Below are 21123 nucleotides of genomic sequence, written 5' to 3' on the forward strand. Positions count from 1 at the left end.
GACCTTCTCTTGCTGTAGGTTAAGGAAACAGTTGAAAGCATAGTAGGAACTGGTCACCCAAGGCAACCCAAACAAATCTTTATAACTGGTATCAATCAGCACAGGGCAAAAGGGCAGCTCAGTTAGCTAGTGTGGCATTAAAAACCCTGTAAAATTAGAAATGAACAAAGCAACAATCAGAAAAAGAATACCTTTATGAGATTTCTTATGAGATTCTGGTACTTCTGAACCTGATCCACGTCCTAGTACAGTAGCTGGAAAGGAGCAGCCAGTATTAAAAATAGACCAAACTACTGTAAAAAATGTCAGTGTTTCCCACAGATTTTAAGTTCTTGCCCACCCGAGGTAGGTAATCATCAAAATATCACACACCAAGATACTAGAAAAACTCAACGAGTTGGCACAACTAGTACTTTCAAGAGAGGAACAGTACATTAGCTCATATATTTTAGGACTGATCAAAAGAGAAAAAGAATAAAACAGCTGTGAGGACTGAACTTAATGGCAAAACAAAGCCCACTCCACAGAGGGCTGCTGGGCAACAATGCATATCAGTCCTGATGAATCCATATGGGGCACCGGCTGATTTATTAAGACTCCAACAAAACTTCCTGGTTCTGAAGGGTAACAGGACTTGAAATAACAACTGATTTCTCTCCATACATGTTGCCAGACCCGCTGAATTTCTCCAGTAATTTGAGCTTTTGTTTCTTTCAATGCTTCTTGGTTAGCTGAAGTTGGGGTGCCTCCAATTTTAACAGCCTCCCTCCTCCTGTTCAAGGCAACACAGCTTGCTACCCCTTTAGTTGAGACCAGATGAAAAGATAGTGGAAGTTCATGGTGATTGTTAAAATCATTTCTGAGGCTGAACTTGAAAAAGAGCCACAGAAATTACTATTTTCCATAACTTGAACTGGAAGGTTGATTTAACGAAACATGTTCCATTTAATGAGAATGATGAGATAATTGCTAGTGTAGTTAATGGAGGGAGGGGGTGGGGGAGAAATAAAAAGTGTTATTTTCGGCCTGGGGCCAAATCTCAGCTCATTGAGTTAGTAATGGGAATAACAAACCTCCAAAAGTTTTTTAAAAATTGAATCAGAAAGAATGTACCTTTAGGAGATTTCTTTGGAGGTTCTCGTGCTCCTGTATCAATTCCATAATCAGAATCTGAAAGCAAATCACTTGCATCACAACCAGAGCAAAATAGATCTCTTTCAATATTTTTACATTTTACTCTCTTTATCCTTGCTCATACACTTGACAAATAGACTTACTTCCAGGTAAAAGAAAGAGAGAGAATAAAGTTTGACAACATACGTTTTCAAATTAGCAGTCTCCTTTCCACCCCACATGCACGTGCACTCACAACACTGCACCACGCCCATTGTCTAAAAAGCCGACAAAATATGGAAAAGTCCTCCATTTGATGACAGTTCCACCTGTGGTTCCAAATGATAAATAATTTGCCCCAAATGTTACAGTGGAAGGTCACCCACAAATTGCCTGAAACAAATAATTCTGTTTAATCACCAATCTATACATGGCTGCATACAAATGAGAAGGCAGAACTGTCTCTCCCAAGAACCAGCACGGTAGGTGTTGGGAGTGGAAAATAATTGAGTGAATTGATACTGGGGAAATAACCATCACCTTCCTGCGACCATACAGTCATAAAGGGTCAATTGGCATCCACTTAAGAGCATCTTCACACTATCGCTGTGATTAACTGCGAGAAGGACAGCAGCCTTCCCAACTGGTAAAATGGAGCATTCTGCCTGCCAAACTGCAGGGTATTGGGTTTCAATCCACCCAAACCTGGGGATGTTGGGCACAAGTTTGGGTTTTGCCAGATAAAGTGGCCAAAGAAAGCTAATCCCACACCTCTGCCTTTGAACTCCCTTCCCTACTTCACCCTACCATGACCCCTGTCCTGCAACCCTCCCCAACCCGCCCACCAAAACTTCATTCTGCTCTGTCACCAGTAGCCTCAGCAGCTGAAGCAGTTCTGCTATTGATAGGGGCAGCCAGCTTCCGATTAGCCAGCAACTTCAGATGGAGCGAGACATTGCTGTCCCAGGAAGCCTACCTGGTGACCCATAAAGTGCCTAATAGGCACAAGAGCCAGTGGGCTTTCCTGCTTGTGGTGGTGAGGGGTGCTACACATACCATAGCACCCATCACCACACTTTGAAAACAAAACTGGCATTCCCTACCATAGACAAAAAGGATTTGGGAGCATTTAAACTGACAAAACTGAATATTACTCATCAGTGTAGATAGTAGATAGTATCGGGTGGAATACTAATTTTCATTCTATGAGTTTCCCCATTAGCAGGTTTGATTAAAAATACCCCTCATGAATTTGTTGTCACAAAATATCTGTTTTAAAAGGAAGGGCAAATTCAGGAAGTGAGGAATTCAAACACACGATACGGGGGGAGATAAAGAGACAGCTAGGGGGTTTGGAGACCTACTTCAAATAGTTCACGATACTTCCAGGAAAGTACAATTAAAATTGTAGAGCCTTGTAATTTCCTGCAACACAACTGAAACATGTGATATTACAACACAGAACTTTTGCTGTATCTAAATATTTGAGGAAACTCAAATATCTTAAATCATGATGATTCCAGTTATACACCAACAAAACAGATTTCCAATCTTATTAATGTTGGAAATGTGGCAAATATATTGTCATCTATAGGTCCATAATTTCTTAATGTATTTCACTTTAGAGGTGTGGATCCATAATAGCTTCAATTAAAATGTCCACTTCCTTCAAGTTACCTAAGTGGGAACAACTTTCTCATCTTCCTACTCTGCAGAAAATAAAACCACCAATAGGCAGCAAGTACTTCAGATCTGTTGAACTCCTATTAAAGCTTAGAGCTTTGATACCTGTAGTTTGCCCCAAACTTCCCAAGTGTCAACAGACAAATGGATCACACATTATGAAAGCATCTTACCATAGTTTCTTTTTCTCTGGCTCTTTATTGGAGAACGGGTTGTCACTACTATTCCAGCATAACTCTTCACTCTGGAGGATCCTGTATATAACCGATGGCAGTACATTTTTAAATGTTACTATTCCGTAACAAGACTAACCAGCATTCACTGTTCAAGATCAACTGTTCACTATTTGGGCTGATGTCACCGCATAAATAATGCTAAACCATATCACGATTTGTGGATCAACTGCAAATGTTAGCGTTCAGGAGGTGGGTGAAGGTTCAGGCTCTGCTGATTTGTTCTGTGAGAACTGCGGGATAACAGACTTCTTCATTTGGTTCTGCCCAGGACTGATCAGAAAGAGAGATAGAACTTGATACCTTGCAGATATGTTCTCAAGTGTAGTAAGGAGGGAGGAGGATTCCAGTACAGGTATGTGAAGGGCCAAGTGGGAGAGGCCAAGTGCTGGTGAGGGTGGAGATAATTACGCATGGAGGGGAGAGTCATCCAGTGTCCCAGGGTGGTGGAGGGGCTAGTCCAAAGCAAGCATACTGGGGTTGGAAGTGAGGTTGTGGCAGAGACGGCCTTGTGAAGGGCAAATCCAGCGTGTGAGGAATTCAAGCACATGATGCAGGAGTGGGGATGGGGCAGATAAAGAGACAGCTGGGGGTTTTGGAGACCTACTTCAAGATAGTTCACGATACTTCCAAGAAAGTACAATTAAACATTGCAGAGCCTTGTAATTTCCTGCAACACAACTGAAATGTATATTACAAACTTCCCAACTGTTTTTTAAATAACCGTTGAAAGAATCAACACAGAAAGTGGTACACACAAAGGGATCAACAATAACTCTGTCTAAACTATTAAGGGACAAGGACCAGCTTCTATAGGAATTGAAAGTAATTAACCATGCCTGGGAAAAGAGAAATCAAGGCAACATGAACAAAACTGTTTTGGCATCTGCTTGATAACTGATTGCCTTATGCCATAAGCATTAATTATTGCCCTGTACAAATTTATTATTGCCCTGTACAAGAATTTAAGCAGTTAATCACAGGAAAGCCATATCTTTCTAGCAGAGAAACCAATGTCAAATGTAACAAGAAAGAAAGAAAGAAGCTACTTCTGATAAAGAAGCAAGCTGTGGACTTGATGCAAAAGGGAGTCCTAAAAAGATACTCAATAATGTCAGCCTATAGACCTGAAGGATGAAAACACTGCAGAAGAATCCAACATCAGAACCCTTCAGCAGAAGGGCTTCAAAGAACAGCACTGCACAAGGATCAAACCCTGGACATCAGAGTCGAGGCGCCTATTGGTTGGAATCTATGATTAACTGGATGATAGCCAAGCTGAGTTGAGGTTTAACTTGCTAACTTGAGGAGTCTTATTTTGATGGTTACAGGCAATAAAGTTTAAATCATTGTTTCAGTACTTGATTGTTCATAAGATTTATTTTTAAAAAGCCAGATTAAAAAGGTAGCTTGTGGTAATTTAACCAAACCCAATTTGCTGACCAATAAAGGATGGCATACCAAGCACTTCCTTCACTATCCTATCTACCTTTGACTCTACTTTCAAGGAATTATGAACCTGCATTCCAAGGTCTCTTTGTTCAGCAGCACTCCATAAGACCTTAAGTGTATAACTCCAAAGGTGTAGAAGTTCTGCCATGATTTGTCTTTCCATAATGCAGCAACTCACTTATCTAAATTGAACTCTAACTGACACTCCTCGGCCCATCTGTTCAATACCCCATTGTACTTGAAGGTAACCTTCTTGGCTATGCATCACATCTCCAATTTTGGTGTCATCTGCAAGTTTACTAACCATACCACCTATGTTTACATCTAAAACATTTTTATAAATGACGAACAGCAGCGGACCCAGCACAAATCAGAAGAAAGAAAAAGATGGTTTTCTGTCCAGGGTTTGCAAACATCAACTTCTATTTAGCATTTATGTAAGCAAGGCAAAAAAAAAAGTCAAAAAAGACAAAACAAAAATTTTCAATGCAAGACTGTGTTTTTAATCCAATATTTACACAGGGTGTTTTTTTTTTATAAATACACACAGTATTTGGAAATAAATGACACTGTGGAGGTTTAAAATGTCACCTAATTGCCCTGTCATAGCAGCTTTGGCACAGTAATCTCCTCCAGCTGCGATAATCTGTTTCAATTTTAGCAGAGCTCTAGTCTGTATTTAAAGTCACACTAATGACCATTGCCAGAGTCTTCCAGGCCTACATGAGATGATAGTCAATCTCGGCTCCAGGCAGCCACCGTCTTGGGAGAGAGGATGATGAAAAAAGGAAGTACTGTACCATTTTTTTATATAAACACTTGTGGCAGCGCACCCTCAGGAAACCACCCAATTTACTCAGCAGTCGTGAAATAATCTCAACCTCGTTAACTTGGACTAGCGGGAAGCATCTCTGGAGCTTATAAACTGATGCTTACAAAAGGAATCAGGTTTGAATCGTTTTCGGTTTCCGTTCTCAGACTTGAGCAAATCCCCCTCCCTCACAGTTAAAACTCACACGACCTCGCTTAACCAATTAAAAAAAAAGAATACTCAGTATACAGATAACCTTAACTTTCTCCCACTCCCGCCTCTAGTTTCTTACCTTTTATGTCCTTGGGTCGGGAGTTGGCGCTTCTCGTCAATCGCACGCTCATTTTGGACTCTTTCGCTGTCGTTCTCGCCCGCCGACCTCTCCCCGCTGTTAACGTTTCCTTCCGGACACCATACGAAGCGCACACACACACACCCCTCCCCCTTTCCCTCTCTCCCCGGATCCAATTCCAGACGGACTCATTGCGGGGCAAACATAACTTCCGCTTTCCACCTAGTGTGGGGCGGCCCTTATTTCCGGTCGGATAAATTCCCCACCTTCTTGAAGGCGGGCCGTGTTGGCTGGCGCTCAAATCTAAAATCGGTCGGCCTTTCAGTTCCTTGATTTCCCGCCCCCTTTAGCGCTGCTATTCTCCTTTCACCAATTTTAGCAGTCGGCGGGGAGACGGTCTCGCCCCTCTCGCATCGGGAAAAAAAACAATAGTTGACCGTTAGCATTCAAATATTTGAATTGACGCCGCGAGCTGCAAGTTCTGAGAACCGTTAAACGGACCGCCGGCCAAAAATTGTCGTCCTCAAGCAATATGACCCGGTGAAAACTACTCGTCTATTTGTGTGCGATGATAGATTTGAAAAGAATTAAAAAGACGCGTCGAGGTCCGTTTCACTGTTACCAGTGCCCGAGCCTGAACTCATGCAAATGTCAAATCGAACCTTCCAGAAAGATTCCACGTTAGCAGGCAGACTCCCAACCTCTCAGAAAGTTAAAAAATCACACAACACCAGGTTATAGTCCAACAGGTTTAATTGGAAGCACACTAGCTTTCGGAGCGACGCTCCTTCATCTGGTGATAGTGGAGGGCTCAATCCTAACACAGAATTTATAGCAAACATTTACAGTGTGATGTAACTGAAATTATACATTGAAAAATTGATTGTCTGCTAAGCCTTTCATCTGTTAGAATACAGTGATGGTTGGACATCGAGGCCTCTCAAGTAAAATACCCACTTATTAACCTTTTATTCTCAGATAAGAAGAAAATCATTACAGATCACTGTAAAAACCCTATAATACTAAATACAATTAAGGCTTGGAATATAATGTGGCAAAATGAGGGCAACTTACATAAAACATCCCCCTATGCACCGATAGTGGGAGCATGGGGATTCCAACCAGGGTTTACAGATGCCACTTTTAAACTCTGGAGATCCAGGGGTATCTCATGTTTAGGGGATCTATTTAAAATGGGGTCCTGATGTCTTTTGAACAGCTGCGTCAGAAATTCGGATGACCGAATGGAGACCTCTTTCGATACTTCCAAATTCGAGATTGTATACAGAAGAAGACTACGTTATTAGTCTTTATAAATCAGATAGAGAATGTAGTGTCCTACGACCAGTGGGGGTATCTTCCATCAGTACTATTTATCATTTACTACATGATGAAGTATCGGGAGATATGGATAATCTGCTTAAAACATGGGATCAGGATTTGGGACTAGAAATCTCTATAGAAACGTGGAATGATATTTGGGAAAATGCCAGAAGAATTACTATCTGTAACAGAACCCAGGCTATCCAGCTGATAGGGCCCATATTGCACCGGATCGATTGGCAAAATTTAAGGCAGGAGCATCTCCAATGTGTCCTAAATGCAAAACAGAGGTGGGCACTCTTATACATTGCCTATGGACCTGTCATAAGATCCGCAGATATTGGACTAAAGTAGCAAGTACCCTGACAGAAATTTTAGGAACAGAAATTAAAGTGGACCCTGTATCACTCCTTTTGGGCTTTTCAAACTTTCCCACCCTGGACACGTACAGGAAAAGACTATTTTCTATTCTTTCTTTCTGTGCAAGGAAAAATATTTTGGTGAATTGGGTAGCTGAGGGCCCCCCTGGACTTTCAAATTGGCACAGATTAATTATGGAATGTATTCCCCTTGACTTCCTCACAAATATGGTGCACCAAAAGACCGAATTATTTTATAAAATATGGCAGCCCTTCTTGAATTACATAAATACAGATATTTCGGCTATCCTAACAAGGGTTTTTTTTTAATTGAGATTACAAACCTGGCTGGTCCGGGGCCCCTCGGGGGAGGAATCCCGCACGAATACGGGTTTTATTACATCTGATGTTAACACATTCCGAGCATGTAAGAGACTTAAATATACACTCTGGTTAGTTGTAGGTTCGATTAGTAGATAGTTGAGTTTTGTTTTTTTTTTCTTTTTCGGTTTTTTTTGTCTTTTGTTAAATTTTGGCTATTGTATATTTGAGTTAATTGTATATCAATGTTTATATCTGAGAGTTTTGTTTATTTTTGTAAACTTGTAAAAGTGTTAAATTTCTAATAAAAATATCTATAATAAAAAAAATAGTGATATTTTCACTTCTTTCATGTGTAAATCACAAAACCCTTTTTTTAAGTTGCATTCTCGGGTTAGCTGTTAACAATGGTGATAGCTAGACAATATGTTGAAGGTGTTAGCCCCCTGTGTTCTCTGTCTATGACCTGATGTTTAGATCGTTATCTCACTTTTTAGATTAGAATCAGAGTTTTACATAAATTCATGCAGTTTTTGAGCTCAGAGTTCTACATGAATGTATGCAGTTTTTGAGCAAAGTGCAATGTAACTCTGCAAGTACAAAAAACATTCACCACACAAAATATATGTGTGCATGTGGGTCTTTGTGTGTGTGTCTGTCTGGGGTGGGGGTTGTGAGTGTGAGAAAGAGTGTGTGTGTGTGTGTGTGTGTAGTGAGTGCAGAGGGTCTTAAGTCTGTGAGGGGGTGCATGTGTGTGGGTGTCTGTGTGCGCGTCTGTGTGCACCTATGTCCGTGTGTATGTAAGAGTGTGTGTGTGTGTGTGTGTGTGTAGTGCAATGGTGATCACCTGTAACGTGACATGAACCCAAGGTCCCGGTTGAGGCCCTCCCTATGGGTACCGAACTTAGCTATCAGCCTCTGCTCGGCCACTTTCCTCTGCTGCCTGTCCCGAAGTCCACCTTGGAGGATGGTCACCCGAAGGTCCGAGGCTGAATGTCCTGGACCACTGAAGTGTTCCCCAACTGGGAGGGAACACCTCCCACCTTGTACATGGCAGGTACTCATGTGACTCAGCCAACATTGTCTATCTTATACATTGCAGGCAAGGATGCCCGGAGGCATGGTACATTGGGGAAACCGAGCAAAGGCTATGGCAACGGATGAATGGGCACCGCACAACAATCAACAGACAGGAGGGTTCCCTCCCAGTTGGGGAACACTTCAGTGGTCCAGGACATTCAGCCTCGGACCTTCGGGTGACCATTCTCCAAGGTGGACTTCGGGACAGGCAGCAGAGGAAAGTGGCCGAGCAGAGGCTGATAGTTAAGTTCGGTACCCATAGGGAGGGCCTCAACCGGGACCTTGGGTTCATGTCACATTACAGGTGATCACCATTGCACTACACACACACACAGATATTCCTACACACACACACTCTCACATACACAAGGACACAGGTACACAGACGTGCACACAGACACCCACACACACCCTTATAGACACACACACTCCCACACATGCACTCCCTCACAGACTTAAGACACTCTGCACTCACTACATGCACACACACACACACTTTCTCACACTCACAACCCCCACCCCAGACAGACACACACACAGACAGACAAAGACCCACATGCACACATATATTTTGTGTGGTGAATTTTTTTGTACTTGCAGAGTTACATTGCACTTTGCTCAAAAACTACATACATTCATGTAGAACTCTGAGCTCAAAAACTGCATGAATTTATATAAAACTCTGATCTCACTTTTTAGATTGGAATCAATCTAAACATCAGGTCATAGACAGAGAACACAGGGGGCTAACACCTTCAACATATTGTCTAGCTATCACCATTGTTAACAGCTAACCCGAGAATGCAACTTTTAAAAAAGGGTTTTGTGATTTACACATGAAAGAAGTGAAACTATCACTGTATTCTAACAGATGAAAGACTTAACAGACAATCAATTCTTCAATGTATAATTTCAGTTACATCACACTGCAAATTTTTGCTATAAATTCTGTGTTACAATCGAGCCCTCCACAATCACCTGATGAAGGAGCGTCGCTCCGAAAGCTAGTGTGCTTCCAATTAAGCCTGTTGGACTATAACCTGGTGTTGTGTAATTTTTAACTTTGTACACCCCAGTCCAACACCGGCATCTCCGAATCAAAACTCTTAGAAGTGATTGAAAACATTAAGCTATGCAGGACCCAAGACCGCGAGTGTCAATAACACACCTTTACCTTGGATCGAATATGAGCAGAAAATAAAGCTACAAATAATGAGCCCACCTGCCAGCGGAGAGAGACCAATGAAGTTTCAGGTAGTTGGCGATTTTTTCATCAGAACTAGGAGAGGTCGAAAGTGTAATAGACAAAAAGGGCCTTGTGTTATCGTTGGAGGCAGGACATATTAAACAGCAAAGAAAAACGCACAAAACGAAATGGGAAAGTTTGTGATTGAAAATTGTTGAACTATTCCCCCTTCCTGACTGATTTGGATGAAAGATGGGAGTCTCACCTGAACTCTAGGCTTCCTTTTCTCCTCATCACAAGATCATGTCAGATATGACTTCCCTCTAGTAAAACGATGTTGACTATCCAAGATCAAACTTTGCCTTAACAAGTGCAGATTAATCCTTTCCTTAAGGAATTTTCTCCAGTAGTTTCCCTGCCACTGATATGGGACTCACTGATCTGTAATTGCCTAGTTTACCCCTACTACCCTTCAATTGTATTAACTACCTTCTAATATCGTGGCAATCAGAATTACACACAGTCTTGCATCTGTAGCTAACCTATGTTTTATAAAGACTACAACAAGACTTCCTTATTCCTACTTTCTTTGCCCCAATTGATGAAGGTAAACACCCTGTATGGTTTCTTCACCACCATGTCTACCTTTGCTGAGAATTTCAGGGATCTATGGACTTGTACACCAAGGTCCCTTTGTTCCTCAGTACTCTAAGAAACTACCATTCATTGTTTATGTCCTTCTCTTATTAGATATTACAAAATGTAGCAATTCACACAATGAAAACAGACTAACAACAACACAACCAATTTTCAAGTCATCTATAAACTTACTAATTATACCTTCACCATTTATATCCAAGTGGTAATATCCATAACAAACAGCAAGCATCCCAGCACCAATCCTTGTGGTACACCAGTCATCACAAGCTTCCAATCACAAAAGCACCCCCATCACCCTTTGCCCCCTACTCACAAACCAGTTTCAAATCCAGTTTGCCAACTTCAGTTATTTGTAAGCTACCTTTAATTCAGCCACTTATTAAGAAATAGCACAGACAAGCAAATAGTGAAACAATTATTTAAACTTTATTGCACGTCACAACCAAAATAAGACCCCTCAACTAAGGATGTTAAGCCTCACAGCCCAATTTAGCTACTACCCAATTAAAAGTAGAATTTTTGCAAAGTTTGTAGCTCAGGTTGAGGTTTCGGTTGTAGGTTTGCTCGCTGAGCTGTAGGTTTGATATCCAGACGTTTCATTACCTGGCTTGGTCACATCATCAGTGGCGACCTCCAAGTGAAGCTTCACTTGGAGGTCGCCACTGATGATGTTACCTAGCCAGGTAATGAAACGTCTGGATATTAAACCTACAGCTCAGCGAGCAAACCTACACCCTAAAAGCAGAATTTAGATACGATTCAAACCAATAATGTCTGTTTCTGGGTACGTCCAGAGATCGATCCTCGTGCAGTGTGATTCTTTGTAGTTCTGCTGCCAAAGAATTTTAAAGTTGAATTCTTAAATTAAGCCCATGGTATGTGACATTATTTATGACACTTCTGGATTCACCAAGTCTATAGCTTGCTTTCTTATCAGGCATAGGTTCTCTTTTTTCACCAGCTGTCTTGTGAAAACACAGAACTCCTTAAATTCTTCTGCATGCAATCTTAATTGCCCAATTATCATAAAGCAGCTAGTTACCAAACAATTGTTACCTCCTCTCCCAGGAAACAATTTGTTTATGTTGCTTTGACTTCTTATTCCCAGGGATGCTTAATTGCTTTCAATTCCTTTATAACAGTTTGTCCTCCTTTTATCATAGGAAAGTTTATTCCAGAAAAAGTTTTGCCAATTCTTTTAATTCCTGAAAAGTTATTAAAGTTCTGAAGTGTCACCATCCCTTCTATTTGTTCATTTATTTTTAATATGATGAAAAGATAGTATATTTGGCCAGTATGCCAATAAAGAAAATAAGCTATTAATGTGAAATTGCACTGTGCTACACTTGTTGAAATTTTAAGATTATCACACTTTAACTGAGCTAATTATTTTTCAGCATTTGTTGCTGACACCAATATCAAATCATAATAAAATATATCCAAGTATACAAAACAAAATCAAGATGTGAGATAACACAAACACAAGTGGCCTTATGAAAATTACTCCCCAATTCCAGATGTCATCCCACCAAATATGTTCCTTAATGGTTTTTAATATGTCTTTTATCTCTGACTATTCTGCTGAAACTTAAGATATAACTTGTGCACCTCTCTTAAAATCATTTTTATTTCTTGCCAATAAGACATAAAGAAGGGGGACCTGGAGCGAGATTGAAAGCTATCACATTGAAGTGCATGGACATGCACATATCTGGCAATGAGCTAGACTAGCTTTCCATCGTCAGTCATCAGTCTCTCCATGAAGACAGACAGACACGTGCATACCTGAGCCAACAGAGGACTGACAATCTCAATGGCTTCATTCATCCTTCAATCCAGGTTATTGATTGTTTCTGACAAATCAGATTGCTGTTCTTATGCCTGTGTATTTTGATAAGGTCATTAATAGCCAAGGCCATGGAATCATCTTCTGCTCGAGACTGAACAGGTGTCAGGCTGTTTCTTCCTTGACCAGTTGTTGAGATATCTTAGTAATGTACTCACCAGATTGTGCTTCGGAGTCTAATCTAGAAAGAGAACCCACCAAGGTGAAAGTCCCTCTGCTGGTGGAGATTGTAGGTGAAACCTTGTCAATGTATCCTCTGATGGCTAAGTGGCTTCCTCCTCAGAAGTGTAGATTTACCTGATAGTCTCTATCAGTAATCTCTTACCTATGTTTTGCTGGGTGGTGCTTGTGATTGCAGTGAAGAGATGGAACTAATAGTGTAAGACAGAGAAGCACTGTGCAGCTTAAGAATGAATTAATGATGGAAACAGTAGAGCAACGCAGTGCAGCACAGCACAATGGAGCTTCGTGGGTTGGTTGCACTCTTCTTTCATGAAATCTGAGAATGTTTCCTCATGTGTCATTAGGAACCTTGTATCTACCATTCCTCACCAGACTTGCCCAATTCTGCTCCGTTGTGAGACAGCTTTGCCTGCAGAGAGACAAAAGGAGGGACTGAGTTTGATGGAGATGAATGGAAGAAGTTAGCTGTGATGTCAGGTTTTGCCAGTGAGTGAATATGAAACGCAAAAGGCAGAAGCATCCATAATTTGGAAGGATCAGGTGGAGGAATAGTTGATAGTGGATACAATGCATGCAATAGAGTAAATTGTAGTCCATGAGACTTGTTGAGAGGTATGTGTAATGGCAGAATTATAAATGAGTGATAGCCCTGTGAGTGTAAGATAGCAGAGAGAAGATGGTGACACTTACCCTTTTAGTGTCATGAAAATAATTCACCTTCTTTCTAAACTGTTGTGATTCGCAATTCACTGGCATACTACACTGACCTGAGCTACAATATAGGTCCAGGCTGGCTGTGACTCGTGGTGTGGCCTCCTATAGCAATCAACAAGATACAACACTGCTGTCCTCTCCACCACCCTGTCCACCAGCACCTTCAGGTCCGTGTTGGTGAACTGAGGAGATAACTTGGCTTTCTAGGTAATTTCCTTGAAGATAATGTTGTAGGACGCCCATATGAATGGTAGTTCCTGGCTTGTTCACAACACTGGCAATGGTGTGCAGCTGGGTTTTAATATGGTGCGAACATCAAAAGACTCTGGCAGCAACAATCACTTCTGCTTCTCCTGCTGCATGATTGCACAGGGCCCAGATATGTGATTAAAGACTGAAAGATTACATCAGAAAAGTCACCATGAGCCATGGCAAACTTAGCACCACAAATGTAAATTGATAAAATTAGTTGAAAGTTAGAAAGTTCAGACCGTACTAATTAGCATACTAGTTATCTATTCATGCACTCACTCAATTGATCAGCAGACAATGTGTTAACTAACACATATTCAGTTTTTAAAATTCCATGTTAAATTCAAACTCAATTTCAATTTGAGAAATATCCATCTATAATCATCAAAACATTCCCATTCTCAGCAAATTTGCATCTTTTACTCTATGTTGCAGTATATTTTCATAACTATTTCTTTGACCATGTTGACATTCAGCTTCTTTATTCAGTTACAGATTATACAATAGCAAATATAATTAAGCTTCCATAGCAAAGTCCAAACCATCATCATTTATTTAGTGGCAATATCATTTTCTAGCTTCCAGGAGATTAATTTATTTGTGATATTTGAAGAAAGCTATAAATTAAACACGGGAAGCCTGAAATAAAAACAGAAAATGTGGAACATTACAGAAAGCCAGTCAGCATATGACTCAAAAAACTTTAAAATTTCAGAAAAGATCCTTTAGCAAAAATCACAAGATTGAATACTAGGTAATTAATTTTAAAAATATATTTCCATTTCAAGACTTAGGACTTCTCTGTGCATGCAATTTGTTTCTTTGATAAAATTCAGTGCAAATTTTGTGATGTCTCCTCAGAATGTTCACTTATGTTTGCAGCCATTCTTTTCAATATCTTTTTCAGGTTGGACGGGTAATATGGCGTGTGCAATTCGACTCCACAATCCACTAAATTTGTCAATATCCAGGGTATTATATTGCCCAGTCTGACTGGAGATGGAAAATTTTGTCACAAGAAAATCATAGACTCTTTCCTCCAGAAGATTGAAGCTTAAATTTGGATCTAATTTTTCCTCATCCACTAAAACTGTGATTAAGAGGGCTACATCCTTGAAGGCTGCATTTTCATGATCACAATATTTGTAGAATAGAAGGGTAGATGGAGGTGGCAGATCCTGGAAGTGATGAATAACAGCTGACTTGCTACCCGCACCAAACCAAGAAGTTAGTTGGTTATCTAGATCTAGCTTCACTTTATCGCTGTTTAAAAACTTTTTACTAGATCCCTCAATTTTCAGAAACCTGGAATTGAAAGCTGAAGCATAAGCTTCAGCGATTCTGTCTGTGAGGCAATGCATGGTTTCATTTGCATTCCAAGCAGCTGCAAACATTAAAATGGATGGCTCAGAATGGACAGTCATGTTAATATGTTTCTGCAACATTATCCTGCTTTTTTTCCACAACTGTTCATCTTGATTTGGAAAACTCTTCTGCACTTTGTCAAAATTCTGTAAGAATATGTTCAGCTTATTTTCCACAACTTCAGACTCTTGCTGATTCAGAAAATTCAACATGATACAGGCGACTGGAACCAACAAAACTGCTGCCAAGCAAACGGACCATTTCCCTTCAGGGATAGAGAAAAGTTTTATTAATATGCAGGTACCAAGGTTAATGTTTGCACAGTAATGTCAAATAAATATGCAGTGGCACAAACAAATCTTCATATAAGAGCAGACAGCATATTACTAGCAAAATCATCATGATTAAGGTACAAAGATGAAGTAGACAGCAAAGCAATATTACTGGTAGTAGTCTAAAATCAGGAGGCTCGGAAAATCTCTGATGATCTAAAGAATTGATTCCATACTTGAATGTAGTCTGGGCTTAAGTTTGGCATTGACAAGACAGTGAGAAAGAGAGACTTAGAGCTAGGGAATGCAATTAAAAATTAGTTTTTATTGAACATATACCACAGAAAATGGGAATATGGCCTAACCAGTTTATTCTATCACTTATGTTCCATTTGAACCTCTTTTCATCTGTCGAACTCTTGCCCACAATGGAAACCTTTTCTCTATATAATCCATGACAATCTTTCATTATCTGCAAGACTTCTGACCTCTTTTCAACAGAATAAAAATAGTCTGCTCATTCTTTCTTGAATAGAATACCGCACAGTTCTGATTCCCTCACTCTAAATCATTCTTGCACCACGCTGAGTGCCTTGTTACCCTTTTTATAATATGGTGAACAGAACTGCGCATGCACTGTAGTAATAAACTATTAATTCTTTCTTTTTGTTTAAATTTTATTTTTCTGTTTGCCTATTCCTTTTGCGCACTTTTCCTTTTGTTCATTAGTGACCTTCAGGGAAGGAAATTCACCTCACTTTGATTTACATGTGACACCAGACCCATAACAATGTGGTTCACTCTCAATTGCCCTCTAAAATAGCCTAGCAAGTCATTCAGTTGTATCAATCGCTAAAATGTCTCAAAGAAATTAAACCAAAAGGATCACCTGGGATTGACCCAGGCACCGGAAAAGACAATGGCAGAAACAGCCCTGTCACCCCTGCAAAGTCCTTCTCACTAACATCTGGGGGCTAGTGCCAAAATTAGAAGAGCTGTCACACAGACTAGTCAAACAACAGCCTGACATAGTCATACTCACAGAATCATGCCTTACAGACAATGTCCAAGACACCACTATAACCCCATCCCTGGATATGTCCTGTCCCAGCAGCTCGACAGACTCAGCAATGGTTGCAGCAGAGTGATAACAGTTGAGAGAGAGTTGCCCTGGGAGTTCTCAACATTGACTCCAGACCCCTGAAGTCTCATGGCTTCAGGTTAAACATGGGGGCAAGGAAACTTGCTGATTACCACATACAGTCGTCTCTCGGCTGATGAATCAGTACACGTCCATACTGAACAACACTTGGAGGAAGCACTGAGGGTGGCAAGGGCACAAATGTACTATGGATGGGGGATTTCAATGTCCAGTGTCTCAGCAGCAACATTAGAATCTGACTAGCTCGATTAGTAAAGGACACAGCTGCTAGACTGGGTCAGCAGCAGGTGCTGAGGAAACCAAACAGCAGGAAATACATACTTGACTTCATTCTTACCAATCTGCTGACTGAAGATGCATCTGTCTGTGACAGTATTGGTAAGTGACCACTACACAATCCTGTGGAAACAAAGTCCCACCTTCACATTGAGAATAACCTCCATTGTGTTGTGTGGCACTACCACTGTGTTAAATGGGACAGCCTTCAAAAAGATCTAAAAGTGTGGGGCTGGAAAAGCAAAGCCGGTCAGGCAGCATCCGAGAAGCAGGAGAGTCAACATTTCAAGCATAAACTCTTCATCAGGAATGGGGGGGGGGGAGACAAGGGGCTGAAAGGTAAATGGGTGTTGGGGCTGAGGTGGGGGGGATGCGGCAAGGTAGCTGGGAATGCGATAGGTAGATGAAGGTGGGGAGTGATGGTGATAAGTTGGAGCAGAGTATGGAGCGAGTAGGTGAGAAGGAAGATGGACAGGTCAGACACTGTCTGCTCTGACCCATCACCCCCCACCTTCATCTGCCTATCACATTCCAAGTTACCTTTCCCCCAGCCCCACTCCTCCCCCTTGGGCCCACCCACATTCCTGATGAAGAACTTATGTTCGAAATGCCAACTCTCCTGCTACTCGGATGCTGTCTGATTGGCTGTGCTTTTCCAGCACTACAATTTTTGACCCTGATCTCCAGCATCTGCAGTCCTCACTTTTCTTGAACAGATCTACCAACTCAAGACTGGGAATCATGAGATGCTATGGGTCATCAACAGTAGAACTGTATTCCAGCACAATCTGTAACCTCATGGCCCAGCGTATCCCCCACCCAACCATTTCCATCAAGCCAGAGGATCTACCTTGGTTTAATGGAGAGTTCGGGTGGGCATGCCAGGAACAGCACCAGGCATACCTTAAAATGAAATGGTCAACCTGGTGAAGCTACCAAACAGGACTACTTGTGTGTCAAACAGCCTAAAGAGCAAGGGATACACAGAGCTAAGCAATCCACAACCAACAGATCAGATCTAAGCTCTGCATTCCTGCCACAGCCACTTAAAAATGGTAATACACAATTAAATAACTCATCTGAGGACCACACTCTGCAAATATCCCCAGCCTCAATGATGGAAGAGCCTAACATATCAGTGCAAAAGATAAGGCTGAAGCATTCACTGCAAACGTCAGCTGGAAGTCTGACAAGTGAAATATTCATCTCACCATCCTCCAGTGGTGCGCAGCATTACAGATACCAATCTTCAGCCAATTTGATTCACTCCATGGTGATATCAATAAATGGTTGGACGCACTGGATATTGCAAAAGCTTTGGGCCCTGACAACATTCTGGCAATTGCATGAAAGACTTGTGCTCCAGAACTTGCCGCTTCCTTAGACAAGCTCTTCCAGCACAGTTACTTTACTGGTATCTACCCGATAGTGTGGAAAATTGCCCAGGTATGTCCTGTACATAAAAAGGACAAATCCAACCCAGCCAATTACTGTCCTATCAATCTACTCTCGATTATCAATAAAATGATGGAAGGTTTCATCAATAGTGCTATCAAGCAGCACCTGCTCAGCAATAACCAGTGACACCCAAATTTAGCTCCTTACTTTATTACAGCCTTGGTTCAAATATAGACAAAAGAGCTGAATTCCAGAGGCGAGGTGAGAGTGACAGCTCTCAACATTAACGCTGCATTCGACCAAGCGTAGCATCAAGGAGCTCAAGCAAAACTGAAATCAATGGGTATTGGGGTAAAATTCTACTGGTTGGAGTTATACTTAGCTGCTTCATCAATGACCTTCCCTCCATCATAAGGTCAGAAGTGGGGATGTTCACTGATGATTGCACAATATTCAGCACCATTCACGACTCCTCAGATACTCAAGCAGTTCTTGTTCAAATGCAACAGATCTGGACAATATCCAGGCTTGGACTGACAAGTATGCACAGTGGTTATAAGACAAGTCAACTCCCAAAGCCTGTCCATCATCTACAAGGCACAAGTCAGAACTGTTAAGGAATACTCCCTCTTGCCTGAATGGCTGCAGCTCCAACAACACTCAAGAAGCTTGACACCATCCAGGACAAAGTAACAGGAGTTAGTGTGCAGCGTTCAAGATGACAGCTCACCACCATCTTCTTAAGGACAACCAGGAATGGGCAATAAATGTTGGCCGGCCAGCATTGCCCACATCCCACAAATGAATTTTTTAAAATAATTTAGGCTGAAAATGCAATTGGGTTTACTACACCACAGATGCTAATAAAACTGGATCTTGCTGTCTCACTGCGTATCTGCATCATGTCTCTCAGACTTGAAAGTGTCAATTCAGGTGATATTTTGGATTACTCTACAATCAATCAATAGTCAACTTTTCCCAAGTATTGAGACTGCAATTTCTTAATATGATCTTCACATTCCCTTTTCCCACTCGCTAGTCCATATTCCACTTTCAAGACGACTGTAGTATTTTGAACTTTAAGCAGTGAGATTCAACATTTACACCATTCTCTGTATAATTTCATGTTTTAGTGCTGAACAGGATTCTTGGATGAACACTGCAACTCCATGTCTCTTTTATATTGTTATCACCTCTCAATGCTATGTGCAACCCCACATTTTGCCTGGCATGTAGCCCTGAACATCCCTCACGAGCACTTTATGCATCTTGTTAAGAAATTTGTGCATCAATTCAGTCACCAATGAAATCTTTGTCTTTCTGTCTGGTAGTCTGGGGATGCTGGGATAACGTGGAACAGGAGGTAACAGCTAACGACCTGCTTGGCTAAAACAGCAGCTTTAGATGGACACTTAGAGTCATACTGCATAGAAACAGATTCTTCGGTCCAATGCAGTACATAATCCCACTTGCCTGCTCCTGGCTCATATTCCTCCAAACCTTTCCTATTCACGTATCTATCCAAATGTCTTTTAAATGTTGTAATTGTACCTGCATCCACCACTTTCTCAGAAGTTCATTTCACCCTCGTAAAAAAATTGCCTTTTATGTCTTTTTTAAATCTCTACTTGGACAGGCTTTTAGGTAAATTGTGCCTCTGCTTTCTCATACTGGTAAGAGCAAACTGTACATGCAGCAAGAACAAAGTGTATACATAAGACACCTCAGGCAAAACTTGAATGTAAATGATCGCCAATCACTTGTCCAAGATGATGGATAATATTACTGAAACACTAATCTGCATTGCCTTACCATTTTCAACGTGAGTTTTTGCTTCATCATGATGTAATTTTCCATCCTGTCTGCACACTGGAAATTGCACATTTGATAATAATATCCCCTCACATGTTTCACCTGCAGATTAAGAGAAAGAGGTGATTAGCAGTTAGAAAGAATCATACCAAAGACATATGATATCCTTCGCTTTCAACCTGCGGGTGACAAACAACTGCAACTTTACTGCTTCCAAGAGGTAGAAAGCTCTGCAAAGAAAGAACTAAGAAGGGTTTTTGAGCTCGACCACCAGCTGGAGTTATTGTAATATATTCAGGAGATGGAGAATTAGTTGGATAGCATGTTCAGAGAGGTGATCATATCGCAGATCAAGGACCAGGTAGCCGAAAGGAAGTGTGTGACTGCCAGGCAGTACAAAAGAAACGGGCAGAATAGAGCAAGAGTCCTTTGGATCCTACTCACAAATTGGTTTTCCATTTTGGAAGCTAATGAGGGTGTTGGTTCTTCAATATGGACTGCAGTCATGATCTTATGTGTGGCTTGAGGAAGAGGAAGGGAAGAGCAATAGTAATTGGGGTTGGTTTGGCAAGATAAGGTGTTTATGTGATTATAGACATGACTCTATGACATAATGTTGCCTCCCATGGTCAAGGATGTCACAGCGCTGCTGAATGGCATTCTTTAGGAGTAAAGATGAACAGCCAGAGGCCATGGTCTACAATGGTATAATTGACCTGGGCAGGAAGCGAGTGTGGTCCTGCACTCAGAATTTAGGTCATTGGTTGGAAATGTAGTAAGCACCACCTCAAATGAAGTCTTTGCCAGATTATTACCAGTGGTGTGTGCAAATATGAGGCTAAGGCAGATAAATGTGGGTGCAAAGATGGTGCAGGATCGAGGGATTTCGATTCCTCGCACATTGGGATTGTCTCTGGGGAAGATGGCACCTGAATGAACTGAATGGGTTGCAACTGAACATAGCTTGGACTGAGGTCCTTGCAGGCATTTTGCTAATGCTGTTGGGCAAGAGTGTGCAAAACCTAAATCTGGCTGAAGGTACAGTACCATAAGGTGTTCATTATTTCTGAGTATAATATGTCTGGAAAATATGGGGAAGGAAGCAAGGAGAGCTGGCAGGATTGGTCGAGGAGATTATTGCAATTTTGAAGAAAGAGAGATATCCTAAAATGTTCACTGACAGAATCAATTTAGAGGTAAGGAATAAAAACTATACTGCTGAGTGTAATCTACAGACCACTAACCTTGTGGAAAGGATGCACAGGAAGAAATCTGCAGGAAAGGCACCATGAGATGCCATCGTTATGGATGATTTGTAATGTGGAACTTT

At 41.2% G+C, this 21123-nt stretch overlaps 2 protein-coding genes across 9 annotated transcripts in view; both read right to left on the bottom strand.

The window, feature by feature from the left end:
* LOC122554646 (torsin-1A-interacting protein 1-like) overlaps positions 1-5737 on the bottom strand; it is a 40124-nt gene extending 34387 nt beyond the window's left edge. For 2 of the 3 annotated variants that reach the window (XM_087990906.1, XM_043700005.2), the window contains exons 1-4: positions 5585-5737; positions 2970-3050; positions 1114-1170; positions 192-254 (exon numbers count right to left, since the gene is read on the bottom strand). In XM_087990906.1, the coding sequence (XP_087847032.1) occupies positions 192-254; positions 1114-1170; positions 2970-3050; positions 5585-5636 (253 nt within the window). In that variant the 5' untranslated portion in view covers positions 5637-5737. The remainder of the gene's footprint in view (positions 1-191; positions 255-1113; positions 1171-2969; positions 3051-5584) is intronic. The other variant, XM_043700006.2, reaches the window with a different exon arrangement.
* An 8236-nt stretch (positions 5738-13973) lies between these two features.
* The window catches only part of LOC122554645 (uncharacterized), a 37375-nt gene continuing 30225 nt past the window's right edge, over positions 13974-21123 (bottom strand). For all 6 annotated transcript variants that reach the window (XM_087990903.1, XM_087990902.1, XM_087990904.1 and 3 more), the window contains 2 exons: positions 19794-19895; positions 13974-15138 (listed from right to left, as the gene is read on the bottom strand). In XM_087990903.1, coding sequence (XP_087847029.1) covers positions 14375-15138; positions 19794-19895 — 866 coding nt within the window. In that variant the 3' untranslated portion in view covers positions 13974-14374. The remainder of the gene's footprint in view (positions 15139-19793; positions 19896-21123) is intronic.

This window comes from Chiloscyllium plagiosum, unplaced genomic scaffold (genome assembly GCF_037043375.1).
Source record: "Chiloscyllium plagiosum isolate Xiang-an unplaced genomic scaffold, Cpla_swu_hap1 HiC_scaffold_9, whole genome shotgun sequence".
NCBI classification, from domain to species: domain Eukaryota; kingdom Metazoa; phylum Chordata; class Chondrichthyes; order Orectolobiformes; family Hemiscylliidae; genus Chiloscyllium; species Chiloscyllium plagiosum.